Source organism: Trichosurus vulpecula, chromosome 2 (assembly GCF_011100635.1).
Source record: "Trichosurus vulpecula isolate mTriVul1 chromosome 2, mTriVul1.pri, whole genome shotgun sequence".
NCBI lineage: Eukaryota > Metazoa > Chordata > Mammalia > Diprotodontia > Phalangeridae > Trichosurus > Trichosurus vulpecula.
In genome coordinates, this window is record NC_050574.1 from 219,492,362 (window position 1) to 219,516,876 (window position 24,515).

General features: G+C 35.4%; 1 protein-coding gene across 1 annotated transcript in view; it reads right to left on the minus strand.

Moving 5' to 3' along the window:
* The window catches only part of LOC118835678 (sodium channel protein type 9 subunit alpha-like), a 123,196-nt gene that overhangs the window by 77,105 nt on the left and 21,576 nt on the right, over positions 1-24,515 (minus strand). The window contains exons 2-9 of the mRNA XM_036742908.1: positions 15,859-16,123; positions 12,726-12,844; positions 12,230-12,319; positions 11,441-11,569; positions 9,518-9,609; positions 7,308-7,499; positions 3,515-3,581; positions 2,447-2,588 (exon numbers count right to left, since the gene is read on the minus strand). Of these exons, the coding sequence (XP_036598803.1) occupies positions 2,447-2,588; positions 3,515-3,581; positions 7,308-7,499; positions 9,518-9,609; positions 11,441-11,569; positions 12,230-12,319; positions 12,726-12,844; positions 15,859-16,077 (1,050 nt within the window). The 5' untranslated portion in view covers positions 16,078-16,123. The remainder of the gene's footprint in view (positions 1-2,446; positions 2,589-3,514; positions 3,582-7,307; positions 7,500-9,517; positions 9,610-11,440; positions 11,570-12,229; positions 12,320-12,725; positions 12,845-15,858; positions 16,124-24,515) is intronic.

Sequence of the window (24,515 nt, forward strand, 5' to 3'; positions counted from 1 at the left end):
TCATATAATGTGATTTTTTCCGTAAGTTCCTTATTTTAGGAATATGATAACAGGGTAGAAAAATGGGGGAAGAGATAAAGAGAAGCTATAAATACTTTGAAGAAAGGGGAAAGAGGAAAACAATTTTAGCTTTGTTATTGTTTGTTATATAGAATAATTGTGTAGCTTTTGCAGTCCTTTCTTGGAAAGTTTCTTATATCCATTTCCTCCTGCTAAAAAAAAAAACCTCACTGATCGCTTACCCCCATCAAGCTACACCACAAAACCCACTTCAAACACAATTAGGTCACTTGTTCTTAATCCTCAGAGATGAAAAACTCAATCATGTAAACTAAACTATGACAGGTTGTGTTTAGATAATTTAAAAAGGGGGCAATGATTTACATTTAGATTTCAAAATGAGTATTAATTCCATTTCATTTATAAGATCTTAATTATCTAAACAAAATTAAATAATATATCAAAATATTTACATAGTGAATTATATATAGAATGATATAGAACCACTTTGAAATTAAGATATTTGTGGATCGTGTCTTTCCCTTACTTATCCTCCATCCCTCAGCCTTCTCCAAAGTTATCAATCTTAATTAAGTAAAATTATATAAGCAAACATTGGGAAGACCAATCATTGTCTAGATTAAAGACTTTCACTTGTTTTAAACAAAGAAAAGTATTATTAATAAAAGAGTGGGGTAATACATAAAAAAGTCAGAAATTTCCAATTTCTATTGGAATGATTTCTAATGCCCCTTTTATTTTTTAATATATTTTGTATATTCATTAAGATGCCAGATAATTCCCATGAGTAAATTATTTTCCAAGGCTGGGCTATTTTGACCATATCATGGACTTTTTTAGGCCATTGAGATGCTATAAAATATATGAAAATTATAAGCCAGACATTGAAGTATATATATTGGCCATCTGGTGGCATTGCCCTCAGGGTACATTAGAAGGTATTCAATGCTAGTGTTTGGGCAGAGGGCACTCAGACTAAACAGGGTGATTTACTCCTCTTTTTTGAAGTCCCTAGTTCTCTCCTGCCCTGATCTCCTATCTAACCTTAGGGAAACTTCTTATTCTGAATTAATCAAACTCATTCATAGACTATTTTTAGCAACCATATGGTTTATTAAAATCTAGTAAGGTAACTGTAAAGAAGCTTTCAACTAGCAAAACTACAAAGAAACCACTTTTTCCATTTGATTCCATTCTTATTCTCCTATGGCCAGCATCATTGTCCATGAGGAGAAAGATCAAGGGAAGTAGTTGAATGACTGGAACTTACCAAGATTGTCCTAACAAGCAAATGCTCAAAGAAAACAGGGGCAAAGTTGCCAGTGGAACCAAATCTCTTCAGACTCACCATGCTGGGGGGAATTTCATCACAATTTCCAGTCTAATCTAATCTTCATTTGGGGTCTGGTTCCTACAATAAGGCGGAGTTGCAGTTGGCTTGTTCCATCATAGTTCTATGTGATTTATCCTAGACTGTGCCAGGCTGAGGCTCCAGTGGGCAAATAAGCTATCTTTGGCCCCCTCCACCCATACCAGCAGAGTGGAGTTAATGGAGTGCAAGACTAGGTTTCTTTTTTTCTGGGAAACCCTGAGGGAAACAACCCAAGTGTCAGGGCCAAGTTGACAACTATAAAAAACTTTCACCCAGTCATCTCTCTCTAGGGCTTCATCCCTGTCTTAAACTAATAAAGTGTTGAAACAAAGAGGTGTTGAAGTGGAGGTGAGATGGTGGTGAAGGTTACAAACCTTGTTACACTTACTAGGAAAGTGACTGTGAGCAAGGTCACTGAAACTTTTTAGCCTTAGTTTCTTCATTTGCAAAATGGACATAGCAATGTGGTATGACCTAACTCATAGAGTTGTGAGGAAAATGCTTTGTAAGCTATAAAATTCAAAGTAAATGTGAGTTGACATCATTTACTACAAAATAAATTATACTCTCAAAACAAATTTAGAGATTCTGTTAGTTCTCTGGCTATATTCCTCTCAGTCTTGGAAGCAGCAATCAATTTGTGTTTAGCTAGTTTGACCATATGTATTTACATTGACCATTTGGATAACTACAATAAGTTGCATTTAATAGTTAATTAGTGAAAGTCTTTTGCTTTCCCAATTATTCCAATTCCACAGTAACCTATTTATAACAAACAGAATAATATTATGGAATGAGAAAAGATGGTGGGTCTAATGATCAGGTAGACCTCCATAAAAATATCAATAAAGTTTGTGATTCAATAATTAGTCCCTCAAAAATATATTTTATTGCTTCTGAAAATACAGCATAAATTCCATGTTAAAATGTTATCAAGAAGGTTGATTGTTAAAATAAACAGCTTTTAAAAAATCCTACGTGATGATAAATCTGATGAAAATACATGAGGTTTTATGTCATTACTAAAAATGCCGCATAGGACTTGATTCTCACCTGTTGGTAAAGGCTTTCCCAAAAATCCAAGGTCATTAATCTGAATATGGACAAGAAAGCCCAACCAAAATTATCAAAATTTGTGTAGCCATAATCAGGATTTCCACCAGTTTTCACACACAGGTATCCTTCTGGACATTGACTATACATAAAAGAGAAAGAATTTATGTATTTTAGTTTATTTTAGATCTGTTCAAGAAACAAGTAATGAATACTATGTTCTAAACCAGCTCACCTTCACCTAAATATGGAACAGAATGCAAGGTGTTCTACTTTCAGTTATATATGGAGTCAGAATCAACCTGTATCATTTATGAGGGTCTGAAACCAGCATACTACATAAAAAAAAACAAGTTTGGCCACCAAGATTCTGTTCCACTTCTTAATATTGGATAAGTTCCATGTGTGCAGAGATAATATCATAATCATCTTTTTATGCCCTACAGAACTTACTATAGCATATGGCACATGGCAGAAACTTGCTGAATTGAACTCTTCCAATAAAGTGGTACAGGGAAAGGGGAGCAAGATAGTTTATATCATACTTTAAGTAACTTCTGCAAGCAAGAATATCCTTTCATTAAGATGATTTTTATGACCTTTATCCACAGGGAAAATGACAATCATCTATCTGAAAGTTGACTCAGCTGCTCCAGGAAGTAATAGCCTCCCCTTCACTAGAGGCTTCATGTAAAGGCTAGACCACTTGTATAGGTTGTAGACACAGAAGATTCTTGTTTGGGTACAGAATGGACCTGATGGATTCTATGGTCCCTTGCCACTCTAAGATTTTGTTACTACCTGTAAAGGGGAACTTACCCTTTCAACCTCAGGTTCTTTATCTATAACATGGGACCTACCTGAACTACAGCATTCACTCTGAGGACAGAGCTTTATAAACTATAAAGGATTATATAAACCTGGGTCATGTTGATATCATAAATCTCTTTGTATCTCTCAGTGCCTTGCATACAACAGATTCTCAGTGAATATTTGTTGGTAGATTGATATCCTATCATCTGATGCAATCTGTGAAGAAAAATACAACACAATACAACAACTACTTACCCTGCAAACGTACTGTTGCCACAAAGGAGAGGATTAAATCCTCCTTCCAAATAAAAATACTTATAACCTGAAAAGGTAAATGGGAAAATATATTAAACTTGCACCATTACTCAGCATCTCAGAAGCTCATTTTATCCATATCATGTATTTAGGGTCATCTCTAGGCAAAATCATGCAGTAGGTTAAATTTGCCCTGGCCTACACTTCTTGCATTTCATAAGATCAGAGATCATCTACTTCAATGCTCACATTTTACAAAAGAAAAAAAATGAGTCCTAGAGAACTTATGGGACTAGCTCAAGGTCATAAAAATAGTATCAACCTAAGCAATTGAGCCTCAAGCCTGAAAACCCAGTGGTCTTTCCACTATTTCATAGTGACTACTTCATAGTCCTTTAAGTCTATAAGCCAATAAACATGTATTAAATACCTACTATGTGCCAGGCACTGTGCTAAGTGCTGGGGATGCAAAGAGGGCAAAAGTTCATCCCTGCTCTCAAGGAGTTTATAATCTAATGGGAGAGACAACAAGTAAACAATTACGTACAACCAAGCTATATATGAGATAAATTGGAGATAATCAACAGAGGGCCAAACAGTGGAACATAAATGAAGTTAAGAGGCAAAGATGAGAAGGGAAAGCATTCCATGCATGGAGGACAGCCAGTGGAAATACTCAGAGCCAGGAGTTAGAGTTCTAGGTTTTAGAAACAGCAAAGAGGCCAGTGTGACTGGATCATGGAGTGCATGGGAGGGTGGAAGGAAGAAGACTAAAAAGGTGGGGAGGGAGGTGGGTGATGTGAAGGGCTTTGAATGCTAAACAGAGGATTTTATATTTGATCCTGGAGGTGACTGGGAGTCACTGGAGCTTATTGAGCAGGGAAGGTGAGATGGTCAGAATATACCTTGTTTCGCTCTTTCAGACATATTCACTCTGACATATAAATACCTGATAATTTAATGAGTTTCCTTAATGAGGAAAACATTACTGATTAAGTGAAAGAGAGGTTATCCTTGTTTGGATTGGTCCAAGAGTGCAGAGCAAGGATCAATGTGACAAACTATGTAGAAATATAATTTTGTTTAATATAACAATGAAGCCAGATGGAGGAGGCAACAAAAAGATGCAAAAAGCTTTCCTTCTCTGTTCACCAACAATTGTGATGAAGGTGCAGATGAACTGAGTCATCAAAGGTGGCATTTGTCAAACCCTTTACTACTTGGTCTCTGATACTCAATATGACTTCATTTTTCATATGGGAGATGAAGGGAAGGAGATGATGATGATGATGATGATGATGATGATGATGATGATGGCAGTGATCATGATGATGATGACCGTGATAATGATGACCATGATAAGGAGGAGGAGGAAGGAATGGAGGACATTGATGAAGAACGTAAAGAAAATGAAGAGAAGGGAAAGGAAGATGAAGAAAAAAGATGGCTAATTGAACACAGGTAGATTTCCTCTTACCTTTTAAAAATTTTATCCAGTCTCTGTGAGAAAGTTAAATCTTTTTATTTTAAAATTTTCTCTTGTGCTCAGTTGCCCTCAGTTCTTGTGTTTTCTCTCTCTGCCTCTGACTGTCTCTGTGTCTTTTTTGTGTGTATATCTCTGTTCTGTCTCTTTCTTCCCTTTCTCCCCTTCTGCCTTTTCCCCCTCTTTACATTATGATTTGCAACTGGAATCTGGGGGTGAGCAGAATAAAGTAGGAAAAGAATTCCACCAAATAGTTCTTTTCTAACTTCATTTTATCCTTTTGGATAAAAATAATGTTTATAGATGCAGTATTATGTTGGGGGGAAAAAGAATAAAGTTTTCTTTACATTGTTGGAGCTAAAAGGAATGAGGCCTTTATGTAGGAGTGCTCAGAATTCGAGCATTTTTCCATTTTCCTTTGGATTCAGAGATAGAACTATTTCTCTGTGAATATAGACAGATGACATTTACCAACACAAATCTGTCTACTTTGTCTCTCTCTCTCTTTTTTGGATAACTTATAAGACGTACATTATAGCCAGTTAGGATGGGTTTGGGATATTTCAGTGGATTAAAAAGATATTTTGATATCATAGCTTCTGCCTTTTTATATATTTAATTGTGATCTTATCAGATAACCTTGCAGATTAAGATGACAGTCTTGAAAAGATTCTCCCCTAATGATGTCTTTTGTCCTCCCAGTCAATGGAAGATAGAACATAAAAGTTCTGGTTTGGAATTGATGTTCCTGATGGTAATTTAGTTTTTTTTTAAATTGCCAGTTTTCATTTTCATTCACTTAAATAATTATGTTCAGTTTTAATGTGAAAATGTACAAATTGATCTGCTACAATAAAACTAAATGCATACACAGAGAGTGAAGAGACCAGGGAAGGATAGAGAGAAAGAGGTAAAGAATACAACAATCAGTAATGGGAAGCTGAAGAATGCCGAGAAAATAAGACAAACAGCTGAGTACAAGAGTTTTAAGGTGGAGAAAATGCCATAAAGGTGGATATATGTACATATAATACGTACACATATATACACACATACATAATACATATACATTATATATACATGCAAAACAGAAAAAATATTTGCCTATGATTTCAAAATTATTCCTCATTTAGTGCATATAAGGCTATCATTTCAATAAGTAATTTTGAAACCAAGAGATTCTCGAAGCAGCAGTTTTTGACACACAAGAACAAACTATGTCAACGCTTTATTTTTAATTGGTCAAAAGATATGTTTAAATTTGAATGATTGATTATTTGAATGTGGAAGAAGGTTGATTATGCTTCTGACAGCCTATAATAAAGTACAATTCATAGGATTTTTAATAAACAGTAAAGATCTGAATTCTTATAAATGAATAAGAATAGAAATTGCATTAATGTATCTAGTATGTTGGTTTCTATAACGCTGAGATGAAAATGTAAACAACTCACATTTCTTTAGTCCTTAAAGATTTATAAAGTGCTTTTTTAAAAAAAAATCTGTGAGGTAGATGGTTCAGTTATTATTGTTTCTGTTTTGCAGATCAAAGAAATTTAGTGATATACTGTTAAAAAGTAATAGTACTGGCATTTGAACTTGGGTCTTGACTTCAAGTCTAAGGATCTTCTTCTGTGTCACATTGCCTCAGTAATTTTTTTTTTGCTCTCATCTGTAATGCTTTTTAGAAATAGTTACAAATTCTTTGTAATCCTTTGACAAAAGGCCCTCTGAGGGCCCCATTTCAACCTCTCCCTAGCCATGCTATAAAGAAAGGGAGCTGAACCAGATGACCTCTCAGGTCCATTCTAGCTCTCCACCTATGATCCCCCATTAGAAGGTAAGCCCCCTGATGTCAGGGGTTGTCTTTCTGCATACGCATACCTATTTATACACACATATACCAGTAAATATATATGTATGTGTGTGTGTGTGTGCATGTGTGTGTGTATACACACATAATTTATATAGTTAGTATTCTCAGAGCTTAGCACACTGCCTGGTGCATAGTAAGTGCTTAATAAGTGCTAGTTGACTGACTGTTAATCATAGTCTTATGATCCTATAGACAATTTTTTAAGCACAAATTTCACAAATGAGAGCTTCCATTCTTTTTGATTAGAATACCTGGAAACATAAATGAGATCTTTGCAACTCAGGTCAAAAAAGAAAAGACAGAGGAAAAATACATAAAACTCTCTAGATTCATGCCAAATCAATTAAATGTCTTTGAGTCATCGTGACTTCACTGGAGTCCAGCATCAATACATTTGCTGGAAGACTGCACACCTTTGGAATTGAGATGCTTACTTTCATCGGCCAACAGAATATCAGTCAGATTTCTTTCTTCTTGAGGCCATGGTAAACATTTATGTCTCAGGCTGCCCATAAACAACTGCATCCCCATGACAGCAAAGACACTCAAACAAAACACAGTTAGGATTACTGCATGACAAAACATCTTTGCTGAGTGAGTCAGGGTCCCGATGATAATTCTCATACCTAAAAAGAGGAAGGGGGAAAAACAGCATTGCTACAATGAAACCCAACACCTAACTGAATACATTATCTTTTTTGTTGCAAAACGTATGTAATGTTTCAAACCAATGACCATATGCCACAAGTGACCTTGTTCTTCTTGTTGTTCCGTTGTGCCCAACTCTTTGTGACCACATTTGGGGTTTTCTTGGCAAAGATACCGGACTGGTTTGCCATTTCCTTCTCCAGATTTTACTCCTCATTTTACAGATGAGGAAACTGAGGCACGCAGGGTTCAGTGACTTGCCAGAGTCACACAGCTAATAAGTATCTGACCCCAGAATTGAACTAAGGAAAATTAGTCTTCTTGTGTCCAGGCCTGGTGCTTTATCCACTATACCACCTAGATACCCATAATGCCCTAGTTTTCACCAAAAGGCTAAGGTAGGTGAGAGCTCAGTGTTTACATATTGCAGGGTTACTATACAGGTTACTGGATCACATTTCACATGACAAAATATTCTCCTGAACACTTGCAGGAAAGCTTAAATGATTGAGCTGCTTGCTATTGTTTTTATCGCATAAAGGGAAACTATCTATTTCACTAGTTCTTGTTAAGCACAGTGTCTTCCTTTAATGGAACGTTGGTTGAGCAACAACATAATGTTGAGCTGGAAATCCTGACAACATGAATAAGGTTTTGAATTAACATGTGGTTTGTTAGTCACAACAATAACCATAGGACATATACAAAGCCTTTTGATATTTGCGTAGTTCTTTATACATCTCATTTGAGCTTCACAACACCATTGTGAATTTGATATTAAAAGAACTACTAGCTATGTTACTACTGAAATAAAGACCTCAGCATTTTAATTGGATTGAGATTTCCTACCATGAGTATGTAAAATAAGAAACATTTAAAATTATATTTTAAACAGGAGAAAAAGTTTCATTTAACCTCTATGGGTCTTGTGTTGACTAGGAAATCCATAATTTTGAATTAAACTTTTAAATCTCCTTTTGAATAGTAATGTTATTTTAAAAAGATTATCCTTTGATTTTTGCTTTTGATAGCATTAATATCACACAACAAGGTTTATGACAAAAGTAATTTCATCCCTACCTATTCTTCTATCCACTCCTAAAATAAAAATTAGTAAGAAAGTACCACAGGCTTCATAGTTTCGGAGTGAGAAAGGACATTAGAGGTCCTTTAGTTGATCCTACTTCATTTTATAGTGGAGGAAACAGAGGCCTACAGAGGTTAAGATACTCACCTAGGATCAAATAAATGAGCTGAGGACCACCGATTCCAAATACATTTCTCTGGCATACTTCCTTACATAGTTTTCATATACCAAAGAAATATTATTATTTAACCTAGTTCTCAGACTTAAATGGTTGTCTAAGTGTGATATAGAAGAGAGAGCCCTGAGTTTGGAGTCAGGGGTCCTGGGTTTGAATCCTAGTTCTGCTATTTAATACCTATGTTGTTGTTGTTTAGTCATTCAGTCATATTTGACTCTTCATGACCCCATTTAGGGGGTTCTTGGCAGAGATACTGGAGTAATTTGCCATTTCCTTCTTCAGCTCATTTTATAGATGAGGAAACTGAGGCAGACAGGGTTTAGTGATTTGCCCAGAGTCACACAGTTAGTAAGTGTCTGAGGCTGGATTTGAACTCTGGAAAATGTCTTGCTGACTTCAGGCCCAGCACTCTATCCACTGCAGCATTCACCTGCCCATAACCCTGGACAAATCACTTCATTTTTCTGGGATTCAAGTTACTCTTAGTTCAGATGAGGGAAGTTGTATTAGATGACAGCTCAGTTTTTCCCAAGCTCTACATCTGTGATCCTAGGAGCTAAACAATTCTAAAATTTCTCAATTTCAAAATATTGTCCCAGCCTATATACACCATTAGATAACTGCAATCAAGAAGTTCATATACAACCATACCAAGTTCCTTCCACGCCCCAAAAAATACCCACAGAGCTAGAAAGGCAATGATCCCAAAGGCTATGCAAATCACATCTTACCTGTGGTTAGAGAAATAGCTTTCAAAACTCTCAAAAATGAGAAAATTCCAAGAGCTGGAACACTCTCCAAGCTTACAAATATGCTCAGATACCTGTGGAGTTAAATTAGAATTATTAAAAATTTAGACAGATTTCAAAGGAACCTAATGATAGTATTTATCAATTTTTAATGCTTTTTTGAACTTATTAGGAAAAATTATAGTCAAGTATTATCTTCTATATGCAGTAGACATACATTATCAGCAAGAAAATGATTTTAATAGAAAGAAATAAAAGAATAAGAGAACTGGAAGGGATTTCAGAGACCAACTTGTCCAATGAGACAAAAATCCCTGGTGCCATCTCTGATTAGTAGTGATATAGCCCTTGGAAGGAGGCCACTAGAAAGGTGGTATCCATTGCCTTCAGATGACTATTACTGTCAACCAGCACTCCTTATTCTTCTTTTGGGCACGAATCAAATTTATAATCAAATATACAAATTTAATCAGTCTAATTCTTCTTTTCCATGAGAACCCATCAAATATCGATGACAAATATCATGTTGCTCCAATTCTGTTAAAATCTCCCAGACGTTTCTCTTTCTCTCTCCCCTGCAAAAGTCATCTTTGTTTTTCCCCAGGCACAATTTAGTAGTTTAGTATTTAAATGATAGAGTACATAAGTAAGATTCATTTGGTATTTTCAAAAGACCGTGTGGCAGAGTGCAAAATAGGTTCAGATTCTGCCTCTACATTTATTATCTGTATGACTTTGGACAAGTAACCACCTCCTTGAAATTCTCATCTATGAGATAAGAGGGGTGGACCTGATGATCTTACAGCTATAAATTCTATAACCTAGTAAAATTAATTATGAGATGCTAAAATAGGGGAAGCAATACATTCTTAATTTCCCATACAAGCATATTGTCTATGAAAATATATTCAGAACTAGGAGAGTCTATATTTCCTACTATACCTTGGGTAAATATATTACATTTAGGAAAATGAACACCCGCCATTTAATTTTTGGTGTATCAAATAGAAACACTAAAATATTTTGATATAAAAGTAAATATTTTGACAAGAAAGCCTGTAAATATGTCTGCACTAAAACAGTTAAGCAACATTTCATTTAGGAAAAAAAGGAAGAGATGGCTAAATATCTCTGGTTAGAATGTAAGTTCCTTGAGGACAGGTACTTTTAATTTTTGTCTTTGTGGCCTTAGTGTTTATAATTCCTGGAACATATTAGACATATAAATACATATTTGTTGATAGAGTGATTTAAAACCCATTTATGCATAGTTAAAATATTTAGGGTAGTAATCTAAAGATTGTTTTTGATAGATGATTTAGGGGCAGCTAGGTGGTGCAGTGAATAGAGCACTGGCCCTGGAGTCAGGAGGACCTGAGTTCAAATCTGACCTCAGACATTTGACACTTGCTAGCTGTGTGACCTTGGGCAAGTCAACCCAAACTGCCTTGCCTTCGCTCCTTCAAAAAAAGAAAATTGATAGATGATTTAATTCTTATTTTTAAGACATGTGTAAGTACTGAAGTAATGTAAGCTAGCAAAAGGAACATTTGGCTAAGAATCAAAGGCTCTGAGATTCAAGGGCTCTGTTCCAATTTCTAAATGAATTTCTATCCATTTTCTTAGGTCATTTTGGACAATGTACAGTCATTTTTGCATGAATTCCCCTAGCTTTAAAATGGAAATATAATCATGCACTCTTTATTTATACCTAAATTTTGAGGATGGAGATAACAAATATACAGCATTTAAGGTTCATTAAGAGAAATCTATAATATGTAAAATTCCAGATACAAATGAATATGATTTATGAATTATCCTTTAGGAATGAAACATTTTAAAAATATTTGTTTGTAAAATTGTTACTGGTTTTCAATTTTAAGAAAAAAATATGAAAATACTTACGCATATGCAAGAATATGGACATCAAACCAGTTCCAGGGATCACGAAGGAATGTGAACGGTCCTATAGAGAAGCCTCTTGCAAGGATTTTTATAAGGATTTCAAAAGTATATAGTCCAATGAAAAAGAACCTGAAGGCAAGTATCCACAGGTATATTAGATAGAAGAATGATACATCAATAGTCATAAAAGAAATATTTGAAAATTTGTATAAATCTATGTACCAGACAAGTCTCTTATAAAGATCAAAAGCAGAATTTTTTAAGTGGCTATTCTTGGAACTAGCCACCTTCTTGCTCCAAAGAAAGGGCTAGAATAAATCCATCTTGCAACCCCAAGGAAAGGCTTCTGGATATTCAGGGTCAGGGATTCTAGAGACAGAAATGCCTTGGATGCTATCATTAGGGTTTCCAACATTATGACTTGAAAAAAAAGTTGGCAAAGATGCATAATATCATTAATAACCAACCAATTTCTAAGATGAAATACCTGCTAAGCTAGTCAAATATGGGCTAGCTGTCACCACTAGTTTGAGAACAAGCAGCAAAGAGGAGCTTCTGAGGAATTCTCTTTCCCAAAAAGCTGTGGAAGAGTCTAATGCTTTCCTGATAGTTGACTATTTTTTTGTTGTCCCAGTGCTAGTATTACTCAAGAGAGGATGAATATGGCTTTAACCCTGCTGGAAAGGAAACTACACAAAACAGACAGAGAAATCCATGACTTTATTGATGCAATATGGAAAAACGCACGTTGTAATTAAAATCTACTTTAAAAATATTTTGTTAACTTACTCAAAGTAACTTATCCACTCTGGAGGGTCAAGGTTTGTCAGAAATGTACAGTTGAACAGGAAAGTGCCCATAAGGATCATGTTGAATAAGGTAAGTGAGAGTCAAGGAATGTAAGATGATAAATCATATTGAAGATTTCCTATATATGTGATCAGGATAGTTATCTAAATGTTGATAACATACAACTTCTTACTATAAAATAACTGACAAATTACTTTCAAAAAGCCATTTCTCCCTCTACTTTACACAGCTTTGCAAAGTGAAACAAATATTTGAAATGTTATCTTCAAATGAGGACAGCTAACATGATTATCCTCCAGAAAAGTGTATTTCTTTTTCCACTTAATTATAAGAAAATTAATGGACTAATATCAGAGATTCTTTCGAAGTGGAGAAAAGAATAAAAGTCAAATGTGAATGCTAAAACAATTGTATTCCCCTAACTTTATTTTGCTTTTAAGAAAATAACTGCTGATGAGTCAATGAAAAAGGATATCAATTTACCAGAATCTTAATGGATACTCTTCTAATAATATGGAAAGGAGTTAAAATGTACAAAGCAGGAGAAGCATTGAATCGGAAAATAGTTTTTCTTTTATTCAACACTATGAAAGTCTGTAGGAAGAAATAAGAATACAGTGAGAAAATAGTCTTGTTTTACAGATATTTAATTGACATTCATTGTTATTGATTTATATTACTCCTTAGGATAAATAATATATATATTACATATATAAATGATATTACATCACATATACATGACATATTACAATATATAATATGAACACACGTATAACATGATTTACATATCTGTACGTGTTATAGAATAATTATGTATATATATATACATGTTGCAAATGTGTGTATATATACATATTGCGTTGTATGCAATATGTCTTCTAGTTGTATGCGTATATCTTGTAATTTTATGACACTGTGCAAATGTAGGATTATAAAAGGTTAGAGATAGTAGAGAACATTTAATCATCTCACTTAACAGATGAAGAAAGTAAGACTGAAAGGCAAAAATAACTCTCCTGATGTCACATAGCTGATGTCAGGCAGAGCCCAGAAGAGAGCTCTGATCTAAGCATTGGACCTACTTGTGGCCATACCTAAATCTGAAGGGTCTGTGTAGAAACTCTATCCACTGACATAGAGGTCAACCACTGTCCCTATCAGTAGGCCATCTTCGTGAACTGCTGTGACTGAAATAGTCATTATCCTGTAGAAAACCTGGTAATGACCCTCTCTGAATTTAACTGAGTTAGATCTTGGATTCTAAACAAGTTATTGCCCAGTGAGTTAACAGAGCACATGTTATCCAAGAAACATAAAGAGACCTAACAGAAGGTCTGCATTGCATTCACTTGATTTGGTGAAGAACATGGGAAATGTATTGCATGAGATGAGGATTAGCATGTAGATTGCAGCTTGTACTAGTGAAAGTACTTACTATCTCATGCCTAGAATGGAACCCTAGTCTTTGCTTATCAAAATCTCTTCCTCTTTCAATACCTGACTCAAGTGCCCCTTCTTCCACAAAGTCACCTCAGATTTGCCATAATTGAAAGTATGATCACTCCTCAAACTTCTCCTGACAATTCATTTGTGTCTTTCCTTTTCACTATTCATATTCTACCTTGTATCACTTATGAGAGCTGGAATCTATGTTTTATAACTGTCATTGTATCATTGCATGCCTAGCACAGTGTGTTTCACATAAATATAGGGACAGTTGGCAAACTTGTGCCCACATTTATATATGAAACTCCCTCCCTGATAAGGAAATACTTTCTACATACTCAGGTGGAATTTTTCCCTGCCACTTATAGTCTTAAAGTGTTGTCTAGACTAGAGCACTGAGGGGTTAAGTGGTTTGCCAAGGTTGGCATAACAATCAGTATCAGAAGAAGGTCTTGAACCAGGTCTTTTTGGATCTGAGGATTGCATTCTATTAACTATACCATTCAACAATTATGTAGAATATAAAGAAATGTGAAGACCAAAGGAACATAAAAGATCACAAATATTATACCGATTTGCAGACAGGTGGCTCTTGAAGACCTGAATTCAAATTTTGTCTCAAGCACTTACTAACTATATGACCTTGGGCAAGTCACCCAACATCTCTCAGCCTCAGTTCTCTCATCTGTAAATTGAGTTGTTGTGAGGATCAAGTGAGATAACATGTAAATAACTTTGCAAACCATGAAGTACTATGTGAATGCTAGCAAAGGAGGAAGATGATGATGATGATGAACTTTATTTTGTTAAAAGTGCCTTTGATGCTAGGCAAAATTCTGGAAGGAATTCTTATGAATACTTTGTTCTAGAACGGAATATAGTAATTTCTAGGAACCACACCAATCACATTTTTTCTCTTTTGACGTAGTTAAATTATTAGAACAGGGTGATATTGTATATATACATATTAAGAAAACATCAATGTTGGTCAATATTGGTTACTTGACCTTGTCTGTGAACAAGAGAGATATGTGGAGTGGAAATGATGTGATTAGATGGATTTATACTCAAAGGAGCTAAAGAAATTGTATCACACTGTAGGAAAGTTGCTAGTGGGATGCCTTAGGTCTTTGTTCTTAGTCATATCTTTAAAAAATTTTAACAATGAGTTCGATGAAGACATAAGACATTTATAAAATTAGCAGATGATACAAAAGTAAAAGAGTTATATCATCAGATGATAATATCATGATCCAAGAAACATCTCAACAAGATTACCCAGTGAACCAAATCTATTGTGACAAAATCCAGTAGGAATAAATCTAAGTTTTGTATTTAGGTTAAAATCTTTTTTAAAGCTCAATTAGTAAATGGAGATGAGTCTTTTTTTACACAAGTCTCCATGTATACAAGGTTTGCTTTTATTGAAATATCAGTGACTCAATAGTTTGATGTGATCAATATCAGTCAAAATAGCATACCTACTTCAAAGGGTCTTCATAAATTTCAACACACGTAAATAATGCATGTAAAATATTTTTTCAAAATTTAAAATAGTATATAAATGTCAAATCCTCATAATGTCACATGGTAGAATACTGATTTATGTTCTAATCCTTCCTCTTAATCCACTTGTAAGTAATTCACACGGGTCCTTGATGGCAGAAGCCATGTCTGCCTTTTTTTAATGCCCTACAATATCTAGCACATTGTTTATCACTGAGTAGACACCCAATAAATATATGTTGATTGGTTGATTGCTTAATGGTCAGTCGTTAGTGTTGGATCAGCATATCAGATATTTGCTGAATACCCATAAGAATAATTCAATTCTATAAACATTTATTAAGCACATGGTACGTGCCAAGCATTGTGTTAAGAACTAGTTATAAAAAGACAAAAATTAAACCTTCTCAGCCCCCAGAAATTTGCATTCTGTTGGGCACCACATCATATTTATTTACCACTCAAAAAGTAAAGGAATCAAGATGTCAGTGACAGAATGAACTTGTATTAAACCTAAGAAAACATCCTTGAGAGTTCAAAATTTAAGATTTTACTGCCTACTTATTCATCAAGCACTACCATATCCCAATTCAAGTCTTGTTATTCATGGAGGGTAAAATAGAAACATTCTCCCTGTTCCCATAGGAAATGCTCACATTCTTTTCCAGGTAGTATGGATCTAGGTCTTCCAGGGGCTCTGACATCATGCCTGGAGGAATGTCGCCATAAAAACATGGCAGCTGTTTACCGGCTTTCAAATCACTATTTGGCTCTAGTCCTTCTTCTTCCTCCTCACTTCTCCTGGTAGCAGTGCATTCTTCAGCAAGAACAAGAGATTTTCTGGTGAAGTAGTTGAAATTGTTGGGTCTTGCCATCTTTTTGTCTGATTGGCTTTAAATCTCTTTTGGTTTCTTAAAGAGTCTTGAATAAAAAGCAAGAAAAAAAGTAGTGAGAAAAACACATATGAGAGGAAGGGAATATAACAAGAAGTTCATATGTTTTCAGTTGTGACCACAAAATGCAAAGTATCAGATCCCACTTTTAATCTGGTTTTGTATTGAATACATATTCAAAAGCCCTTAAAGCAAATAATGTTAATCAGTAGGCCAAACATTCCAGGAGCTTATCACTCATCACTTCCCAGGACCCCCACTTCAATCTTATCATTCCTGTACATCTTTTCAGATGTACAGGAAAATATGTCCTCATTTTTTCCCTCTCATTTAGATATGGCTTTGCAATTGCCATTTAAGCTTCTCAGATTGTCTTCTCTTTCCAGTTAGATCAAAACTTTGTCAGAGTCAGTGATCATCAGTGATTATTCTATGTCCTCTAAAGCTTCAGTAAAGGAATATCTATCTATCTATCTATCTATCTATCTATCTATCCATCTGTCTGTCCATCTGTCTGTCTTTGTCTATCTATCCATCCATCCATCCATCCATCCATACCTACATACATAATATTAAATTCACTATGTCAAGTCTAGATTGGTTATACCAAACATTTCCTCAAAGATTTCCAACAATCTTTCTCCATCCATTCTTTTGCAAAGGATACCTTAACTTCTGCGTCAAATGGCCGTTGAAGGAATGAGAAAATGAGAGAGAAGGGAACAGGACCAAAGTAATTCAAAGTCTCAAAAGCTGTCAGAATAACCATCCCTAAACAATTAACACTGACTCTGGATGATCCTGGACCTGGATTCAATAGTCAGTCAATCAATAAACATTTATTAAGTGCCTACTATGTGCCACATGCAAAGAAGGACAAAAGACAGTTTCTGCTCTCAAGGAGCTCACAGTCTATTGGTTCAACTCCCACCTGATATTAATTATGTGACCTTAGGTATGTGCCTTAACCTCCCTGAGGAGGTCTCAGCCTCCCTAGATCTTCATTTCTTTGTCTGTACAATGAAAAGATTGTACTTCTGAGATACCTTTCACCTTTTAAATTAATGATCCTATGAGATGCCAACTAGATCTCACAGAAAATTTATTCCTTTGCTCATTCCCCTCTATTCCCTTCTATAAATCCATGTCCACGGATCCACCTCCCTTCAAGATTCATCTCAATTAATCCCTTCCCTAGCCTCTCTTGTCATTTTCTTGTCTGATTATAGTATTTTATATTGATTTTCTTTCTTAGGTATTTCAAGTTGATTTTTTTTTACAAAACTAAAGACAATATATAATTAACATATATATTCCCTGAAAACAGTTCAGCAAAACAACACAAAAGAGAGATTATTACTGGTGGTATATCTTACTTACAATTGTGTAATTTACCATTTATTTAAATAAAGTTGAAGTGCTTCAACTTTTGAAAGCTAGTTCCAAGAAGTTAGTTGAATAATGAGATCCAATGATTCCTAAGCATCTACTCTTCCTGTTCCTTCCTTTTTAATTCATGTCCCGTAGAATTAATCTTGTTTAATTTTTAGGCTTAGCTGAATGACTAGTCCCAGAAATAGTGGTTCAATGTCAATTAAGTAGGAAGTCTTCAGTTGTGTGCCTTAGGGATTTGTACTTGGCTCTGTTCCATTTGTTAATTACTTGAAAACATGGATGGTAAGACACCATTCAATATTATTTTCTTGATGCCTGTCCAGATTAAACTGAATGCACACTTAAAAATCACATTAGGATTTAGAAAGTGTATCTGTGGTTGAGGGGGAGATGGAGTTAGGGAGAGAGTAGTGTATGAGTGTGGAAAAGCTATTCTAAAATAGAATTCAGTATTGGACCTGTGATTTAAGTGGTGTAGGGAACTCCTTGTGGAGTAAGCTCCTTCTACCAATGCAAGGCTCACTGTCTTTGAAATGTATAGCAGTAGAAAATTTCCTAAGGCACTAAGAGGTTAAGTGATTTGTCCATGGTCATAAAGACACCATGTGCTAGAGGAGGGACTTGACCCTAGGTCTTCAGGGCTCAAAGTTCAGCTCTCTATCCATTATTCCACATTGCCTCTCATTGTTCCACAACAAGAGAGTGTTTAATGAAATGATGAATTATATAATAAAGCTATGAAGAAGACAGAATTCTAAGCATTTGGATCACATAGTAGTCCTAAATTTGTTGCTATGCATCCAAAGTAGCAACAGACAAATAACATAATTTCCTAAATACTGAATTCCTTAGAAACAGAGAATGGAGACTTTCATCCATATATGACAATAAAGCTAACATAAAGAAAAAGAAAGATTTTATTTTAAATGTACATACCGGTTAGGAGAAAATTCATATTTTTTTCAATCCCCAAATGTGAATAACCCAAAGTTGTAATTCTGTAATGAGTTTAAGAGTGTCCCCTAGACAGAGCCAACCCATTTCACTACCAAGCAGGGCTAGATAAAAACATCATCATCATCATCATCATCATCATCACCATCATCATCATCATCCTTGCTACCTTTTAATTAGGTTTTGTAAAGCTGCTTAGTATGTTACCCCATCTGATTCTTAATGACAACTCTGTGAGGTAGGTGCCATTATTATTCCTATTTTAGAGATGAAGGAAAATAAGAGAGAGACAGGTTAAGTGAATTTTCCAAGGTTACAGAGCTAGTAAATATTTAAGATGAGATTTCAAGTCAGGTCTTCCTGACTCCAATTCAGTGTTCCTACCCACTGCATTTCATAGTGTTTTACCAAAACATTTCCTCAAAAATATTCTAGGAATCCATTCAAGTTCTTGTACAATACTATCTTGAGATGTCAGGCCTCTGTGTTTTACAGAAAATAAGAGGTGAACTCATCTTGGAAAGAAAGATCAGGGTACATATTATTAACTAATCATTTTGTTCATAAAAGAACCTTAATATGCTCTCCATGGGGGAAATGGATAAGCATTTATTAGGTTTCTATTATGTGCCAAGCACTTTACACATATTATTTCATTCAAATCATCTGGTTATAAGCTAAAATGAGTCTTAGATGAGTTAGCTATATGGTATGCCTCCAAATCACCAAAGCTCCTATTGTGTTAGGAAGGGACTTTGGAGGCCATTTAGTATCTTATTTGAAGAAAAATTCCCTAACATGCTCAACAAGAGATCATGTAAATTTAAAGCTTAAAATTTTTGCTAACCCTAAGTACCTAATTTTATTTTCCTCTTATTTAGGTTTTCCTATATAAATTATGGAGATTTCCTCCTAAATGCAACTATTTTAGTTCTGGTATAAATTAGACACAATTCCTTCTTAAAGGACAAGTAGCTCATTGATCAATTTTGTTACCAGAGGACAGGCAACAAAACACATTTCCATTTTCTTGGTGAAAGAAAGGGGATCATGGTAGATAGATTATTACACAGCTGTCATAAGTTGTCATTTGACGGGTCAGGTTGTTTCACTGCTTTTCTTTGCTATTAAGGAAGGTTCAGTGGTGGGGGTGGTGCATTACTTCAGGAAATGACCAAGACATGCAAAACAAAAGGTATTAATTTTCATTTCTCTAATTAATGACTCGAGTATTTTTCATATGACTATAAATCATTTTGATTTCTTCATTGGAAAACTATATGTTCATGATTTGTATTCTTATATATTTGACAAAGTTCTTTATGAGATATGAAAATTTATCTGAAAAATTGTCTATAAATTTCCACCCAATTTTCTGCTTTCCTTCTGATCTTGGCTACATGTTTATTTTATTTGTACAAAAACTTTTTTAATTTAATGTAATCAAAATTATCCATTTTACATCTAACATTGCTCTTTATCTCTTCTTTATTCATAAATTTTTCACCTATCCATAAGTCTGATAACTAATACGTTCCATGTTGTTCTATTTTTCTTATAATATCTCTCTCTATATCTAGGTCATGTATCCCTTTTGACCTTATCTTGGTAAATGTTGTAAGATATTGGTCTATGCCCAATTTCTCTCACACTGCTTTCCAGTTTTCCCCCAAATTTTTTGAATTCTTATCCCAAAATCTTATGTCTCTACACTTGTCAAATGCAAGGTTTTTATATTTATTTGCTGCTTTAAATTGTATGTCTACTCTATTCCACTGGTCTACCTTTCAATTTCTTGGGCAGTACTGAATAGTTTTGATAATTACTGTCTTATAATATAGTTTAAGATCTGATACTGTGAAACCTCCTTTCTTTAAATTTTTTTGTTATTTCCTTTGATATTCTTTTTTAAAAAATTATTTTTATTATTTAATACTTTTAGTTTTCAACGTTGATTTCCACAAGATTTTGAGTTACAAATTTTCTCCCCATTTCTACCCTCCCCCAACCCAAGATGGCATATGTTCTGATTGCCCCTTTCCCCAGTCTCCCCTCCCTTCTGTCATCCTACTCCCCCCCCACCTCATCCCTTTGCCCCTTACTTTCTTGTAGGGCAGGATAGATTTCTACACACCATTGCCTGTATATCTTATTTCCCAGCTACATGTAAAAACAACTTTTTTTGGAAACATTTGTTTTTAGAACTTTGAGTTCCAAATTCTCTACCTTCTTCCCTCCCCACCTACCCTCCTTGAGAAGGCAAGCAATTCAACATAGAACACACATGTCCCATTATGCAAAACACTTCCATAATAGTCATGTTGTGAAAGACTAACTATATTTCCCTCCATCCTATTCAGTGCCCCTCTATTCAATTTTCTCCCTTGACCCTGTCCCTTTTCAAAAGTGTTTGCTTTTGACTACCTCCTCCCCCAATCTGCCCTCCCTTCTATCATCCCCCCCATCCCCTTCTCCCCTACTTTCTTGTAGTGTAAGACACCCAACTGAGTGTGTTAAGCCCTCCTTAAGTCAAATCCAATAAGAGCAAGATTCACTCATTACCTTTCACCTGCCCCCTCTTCCCTTCCAATAGAACTGCTTTTTCTTGCCACTTTTATGTGAGATAATTTAACCCATTCTATCTCTCCCTTTCTCCTAATATATTCCTCTCTGACTCCTTAATTTAATTTTTTTAGACATCATCCCTTCATATTCAACTCAGCCTGTGCTTCTGTCTATATATATATGTATATTCCCTTCAACTACCCTAATACTAAGAAAGGTCTCATAAGTTACAAATATCATCTTTCCATGTAGGAATGTAAACAAAATGGTTCAACTTTAATAAGTCCCTTATGATTTCTCTTTCTTGTTTAGCTTTTCATGCTTCTCTTGATTCTTGTATTTGAAAGTCAAATTTTCTATTCAGCTCTGGTTTTTTCTTTGAGAAATCTTGAAAGTCCTCTGTTTTATTGAAAATCCATATTTTGCCTTGGAGCATGATACTCAGTTTTGCTGGGTAGGTGATTCTTGGTTTTAATCCTAGCTCCTTTGACCTCTGGAATATCATATCCCAAGCCCTTCAGTCCCTTAAAGTGGAAGCTGCTAGATCTCGTGTTATCCTGATTGTGTTTCCACAATATTCAAATTGTTCCTTTCTGGCTGCTTGCAATATTTTCTCCTGGACCTGGAAACTCTGGAACCTGGTAACAATATTCTTAGGAGTTTTCTTTTTGGAATCTTTTTCTGGAGGTGATCAGTGGATTCTTTCAATTTCTATTTTACCCTCTGGTTCTAGAATATCAGGGCAGTTTTCCTTGATAATTTCTTGAAAGATGATGTCCAGGCTCTTGTTTTGATCATGGCTTTCAGGTAGTCCAATAATTTTAAAATTATCTCTCCCAGATCTATTCTCCAGGTCGGTGGATTTTCCAATGAAATATTTCACATTGTCTTCCATTTTTTCATTCCTTTAGTTCTGTTTTATAATATCTTGGTTTCTCATAAAGTTACTAGCTTCCACTTGCTCCAATCTAATTTTCAAGGCAGTATTTTCTTCAGTGGTCTTTTGGACTTCCTTTTCCATTTGGTTAATTCTGCCTTTCAAGGCATTCTTCTCCTCATTGGCTTTTTGGAGCTCTTTTGCCATTTGGGTTAATCTATTTTTTAAGGTGTTATTTTCTTCAGGATTTTTTTGGGTCTCCTTTAGCAAGTCATTGACATGTTTTTCATGATTTTCTTGCATCACTCTCATTTCTCTCCCCAATTTTTTCTCTACTTCTCTAACTTGCTTTTCCAAGTCCTTTTCGAGTTCTTCCCATGGCTTGAGACCAATTCATATTTTCCTTGGAGGCTTTTGCTGTAGGCTCTTTGACTTTGTTGATGTCTTTTGGCCATATGTCTTGATCTTTGTCACCAAAAAAAGATTCTATCATCTGAGTCTGGGTCCTTTTATGCTGGTTGCTCATCTTCCCAGCCAATTACTTGACTTGTGAGCTTTTGGTCAAGTTATGACTGCCTTCAGTGTGGAGAGTGCTTTGTCTCAAGCTTCAGGGGTTTTGCACTGTTGTTTTCAGAGCTACTTCTATTCTGTAGTGCTTTGATACTCCTCTCCTGGCTTCTGCTCTGGTCTGTGAGTGTGAGCACTCCTTTCTGTCATGTAACTACCAGGAGGACTTCCTTTCCACAGTCACCACAAGATCTGCCATAGCAGCACTCCTCCTTCCCCAAGAACTGCCAGCCAGGACCGCAGTGCAGATCCAAGCAGGGCAAAGTAAGAGAACCTTCCCTCAGTGCCATCAAAGCTCTCCCTGCACTCCTGCTCTGATTAGCTGCTTGGTTCCTCTCACCGGGTGGGCCTGGGGTCAGAAGCAGCAGCAACTGGACCTCTGGAAGCAGTCACCAGAGCTTCCTGCTGCTGCCTCCATGCCACCTCTGCTACCCCCAGGGCTGGGGCCAGACCACACACTTCTCTCACCCAGATCTAGTAGTTTGCCCACTGACCTGCTCCATTGTTATTGGCGACTGTGGGTTGAGAATTCTGGTAACTGTGACAGCTCAGTGATTCAGGGTCCTGAAGCCTTCTCTGTGACTGGTCTACTTTGGCCTGGTCTCTTCAGGTGCTGCCCAAGCTGGGCTGCACTCTGCTCCCAGCATGGTGCAATAGACCCTTCCCAGAGACCATTCAGGTCATCTTGGGCTGGAGACTTGTTTCCCTCTGTTATTTCATGGGTTCTGTAGCTCTAGAATTTGTTTAGAGTCATTTTTTACAGGTGTTGGGAGGAGTTTGGGGGAGAGCTTAAGTAAGTCACTGTTTTCAAGCTGCCATTTTGGCTCTGCCCCCCCTCCTTTGATATTCTTGATGTTTTGTTCTTCCAAATGAATCTTCTTATTATTTTTTTCTAATTCAATAAAATATTTTTTGGTAATTTAATTGGGATAACATTGAATATGTAAATTAGTTTGGCTAATATTGTCATTGTATTATATTGGCTCTGCCTACCCATAAAGAATTAATATTTCTCCAATTATTTAAATCTGATTTTATTTGTATAAAAAGATGTCTATAATTTTGTTTATATAGTTCCTAATGGAATTCTGAACTCATTCGACCATTTTGGAGAGTAATCTGGAATCATGCACAAAGAGTTACTAAACTGCCTATACCCTTTGACCCAGCAATACTGCTACTAGGTCTGTTTCCAAAGATGACTAGGGAAAAGAGAAAAGAACTTATGTTCTCAAATGTTTATAGCAGCTCCCTTTGTGGTATCAAAGAACTGGAAATTACAGGGATGCCCATCAACTGGGGAATGGCTGAACAAGTTGTGGTATATGACTGTGATTGATTACTTCCATGATATAAGAAATGATTAGCTCAATGACCTTAGGGAAACATTTGTACAAAATAACGAAGAGCAAAATGAGCAGAACCAAAAGAACATTGTGTATAGTAACAGCAATATTGTTTTAAGGAAGACTTTAAGTGAGTAAGTTATTTTGACTATTATAAATACCCAAATTAACTCTAAAGGACATACAAAAAAAGTTGCTATCTGCAATCAGAAAGAATTGATAAAAGGAAGTATGTATAGAATAATTGTACATGTATATATTTGTGTGTATACATATATACATACATGTATATGTATGTATACCTATTTGTGTCTAATGCTGGCCATCTCTAGGGCATGGGGAGTGTAAGGAAGAAATAATGGAAAAAAGAAATTTACATGATAACTCAGTTGTATATTTAAAAGGAATAGCATAGTGTGCATTGTAGATTTGCAGTTTCATGTGCAATCATTGCAACCGTCTTTTAAAAATTATGCTATTTTATAGAAATGCTTGTTTTAGTCCATAAATTAAAAATTAAAAAACAAAACAAAATGGTATTAATAAAATATTAAGCCATTAAACAAAACAACAAGCCAACAGGTTCATCTGATGCTCAAGGCTATTCCTTATTGTTGACGTTGTTGACAAAAATTCACCAACTTCTAGGCAGATGAATGTATTCCAACTTACATCTGCAGGTAGTAAACAAGAAAAGTGTCCAAGTCATTTGTTCT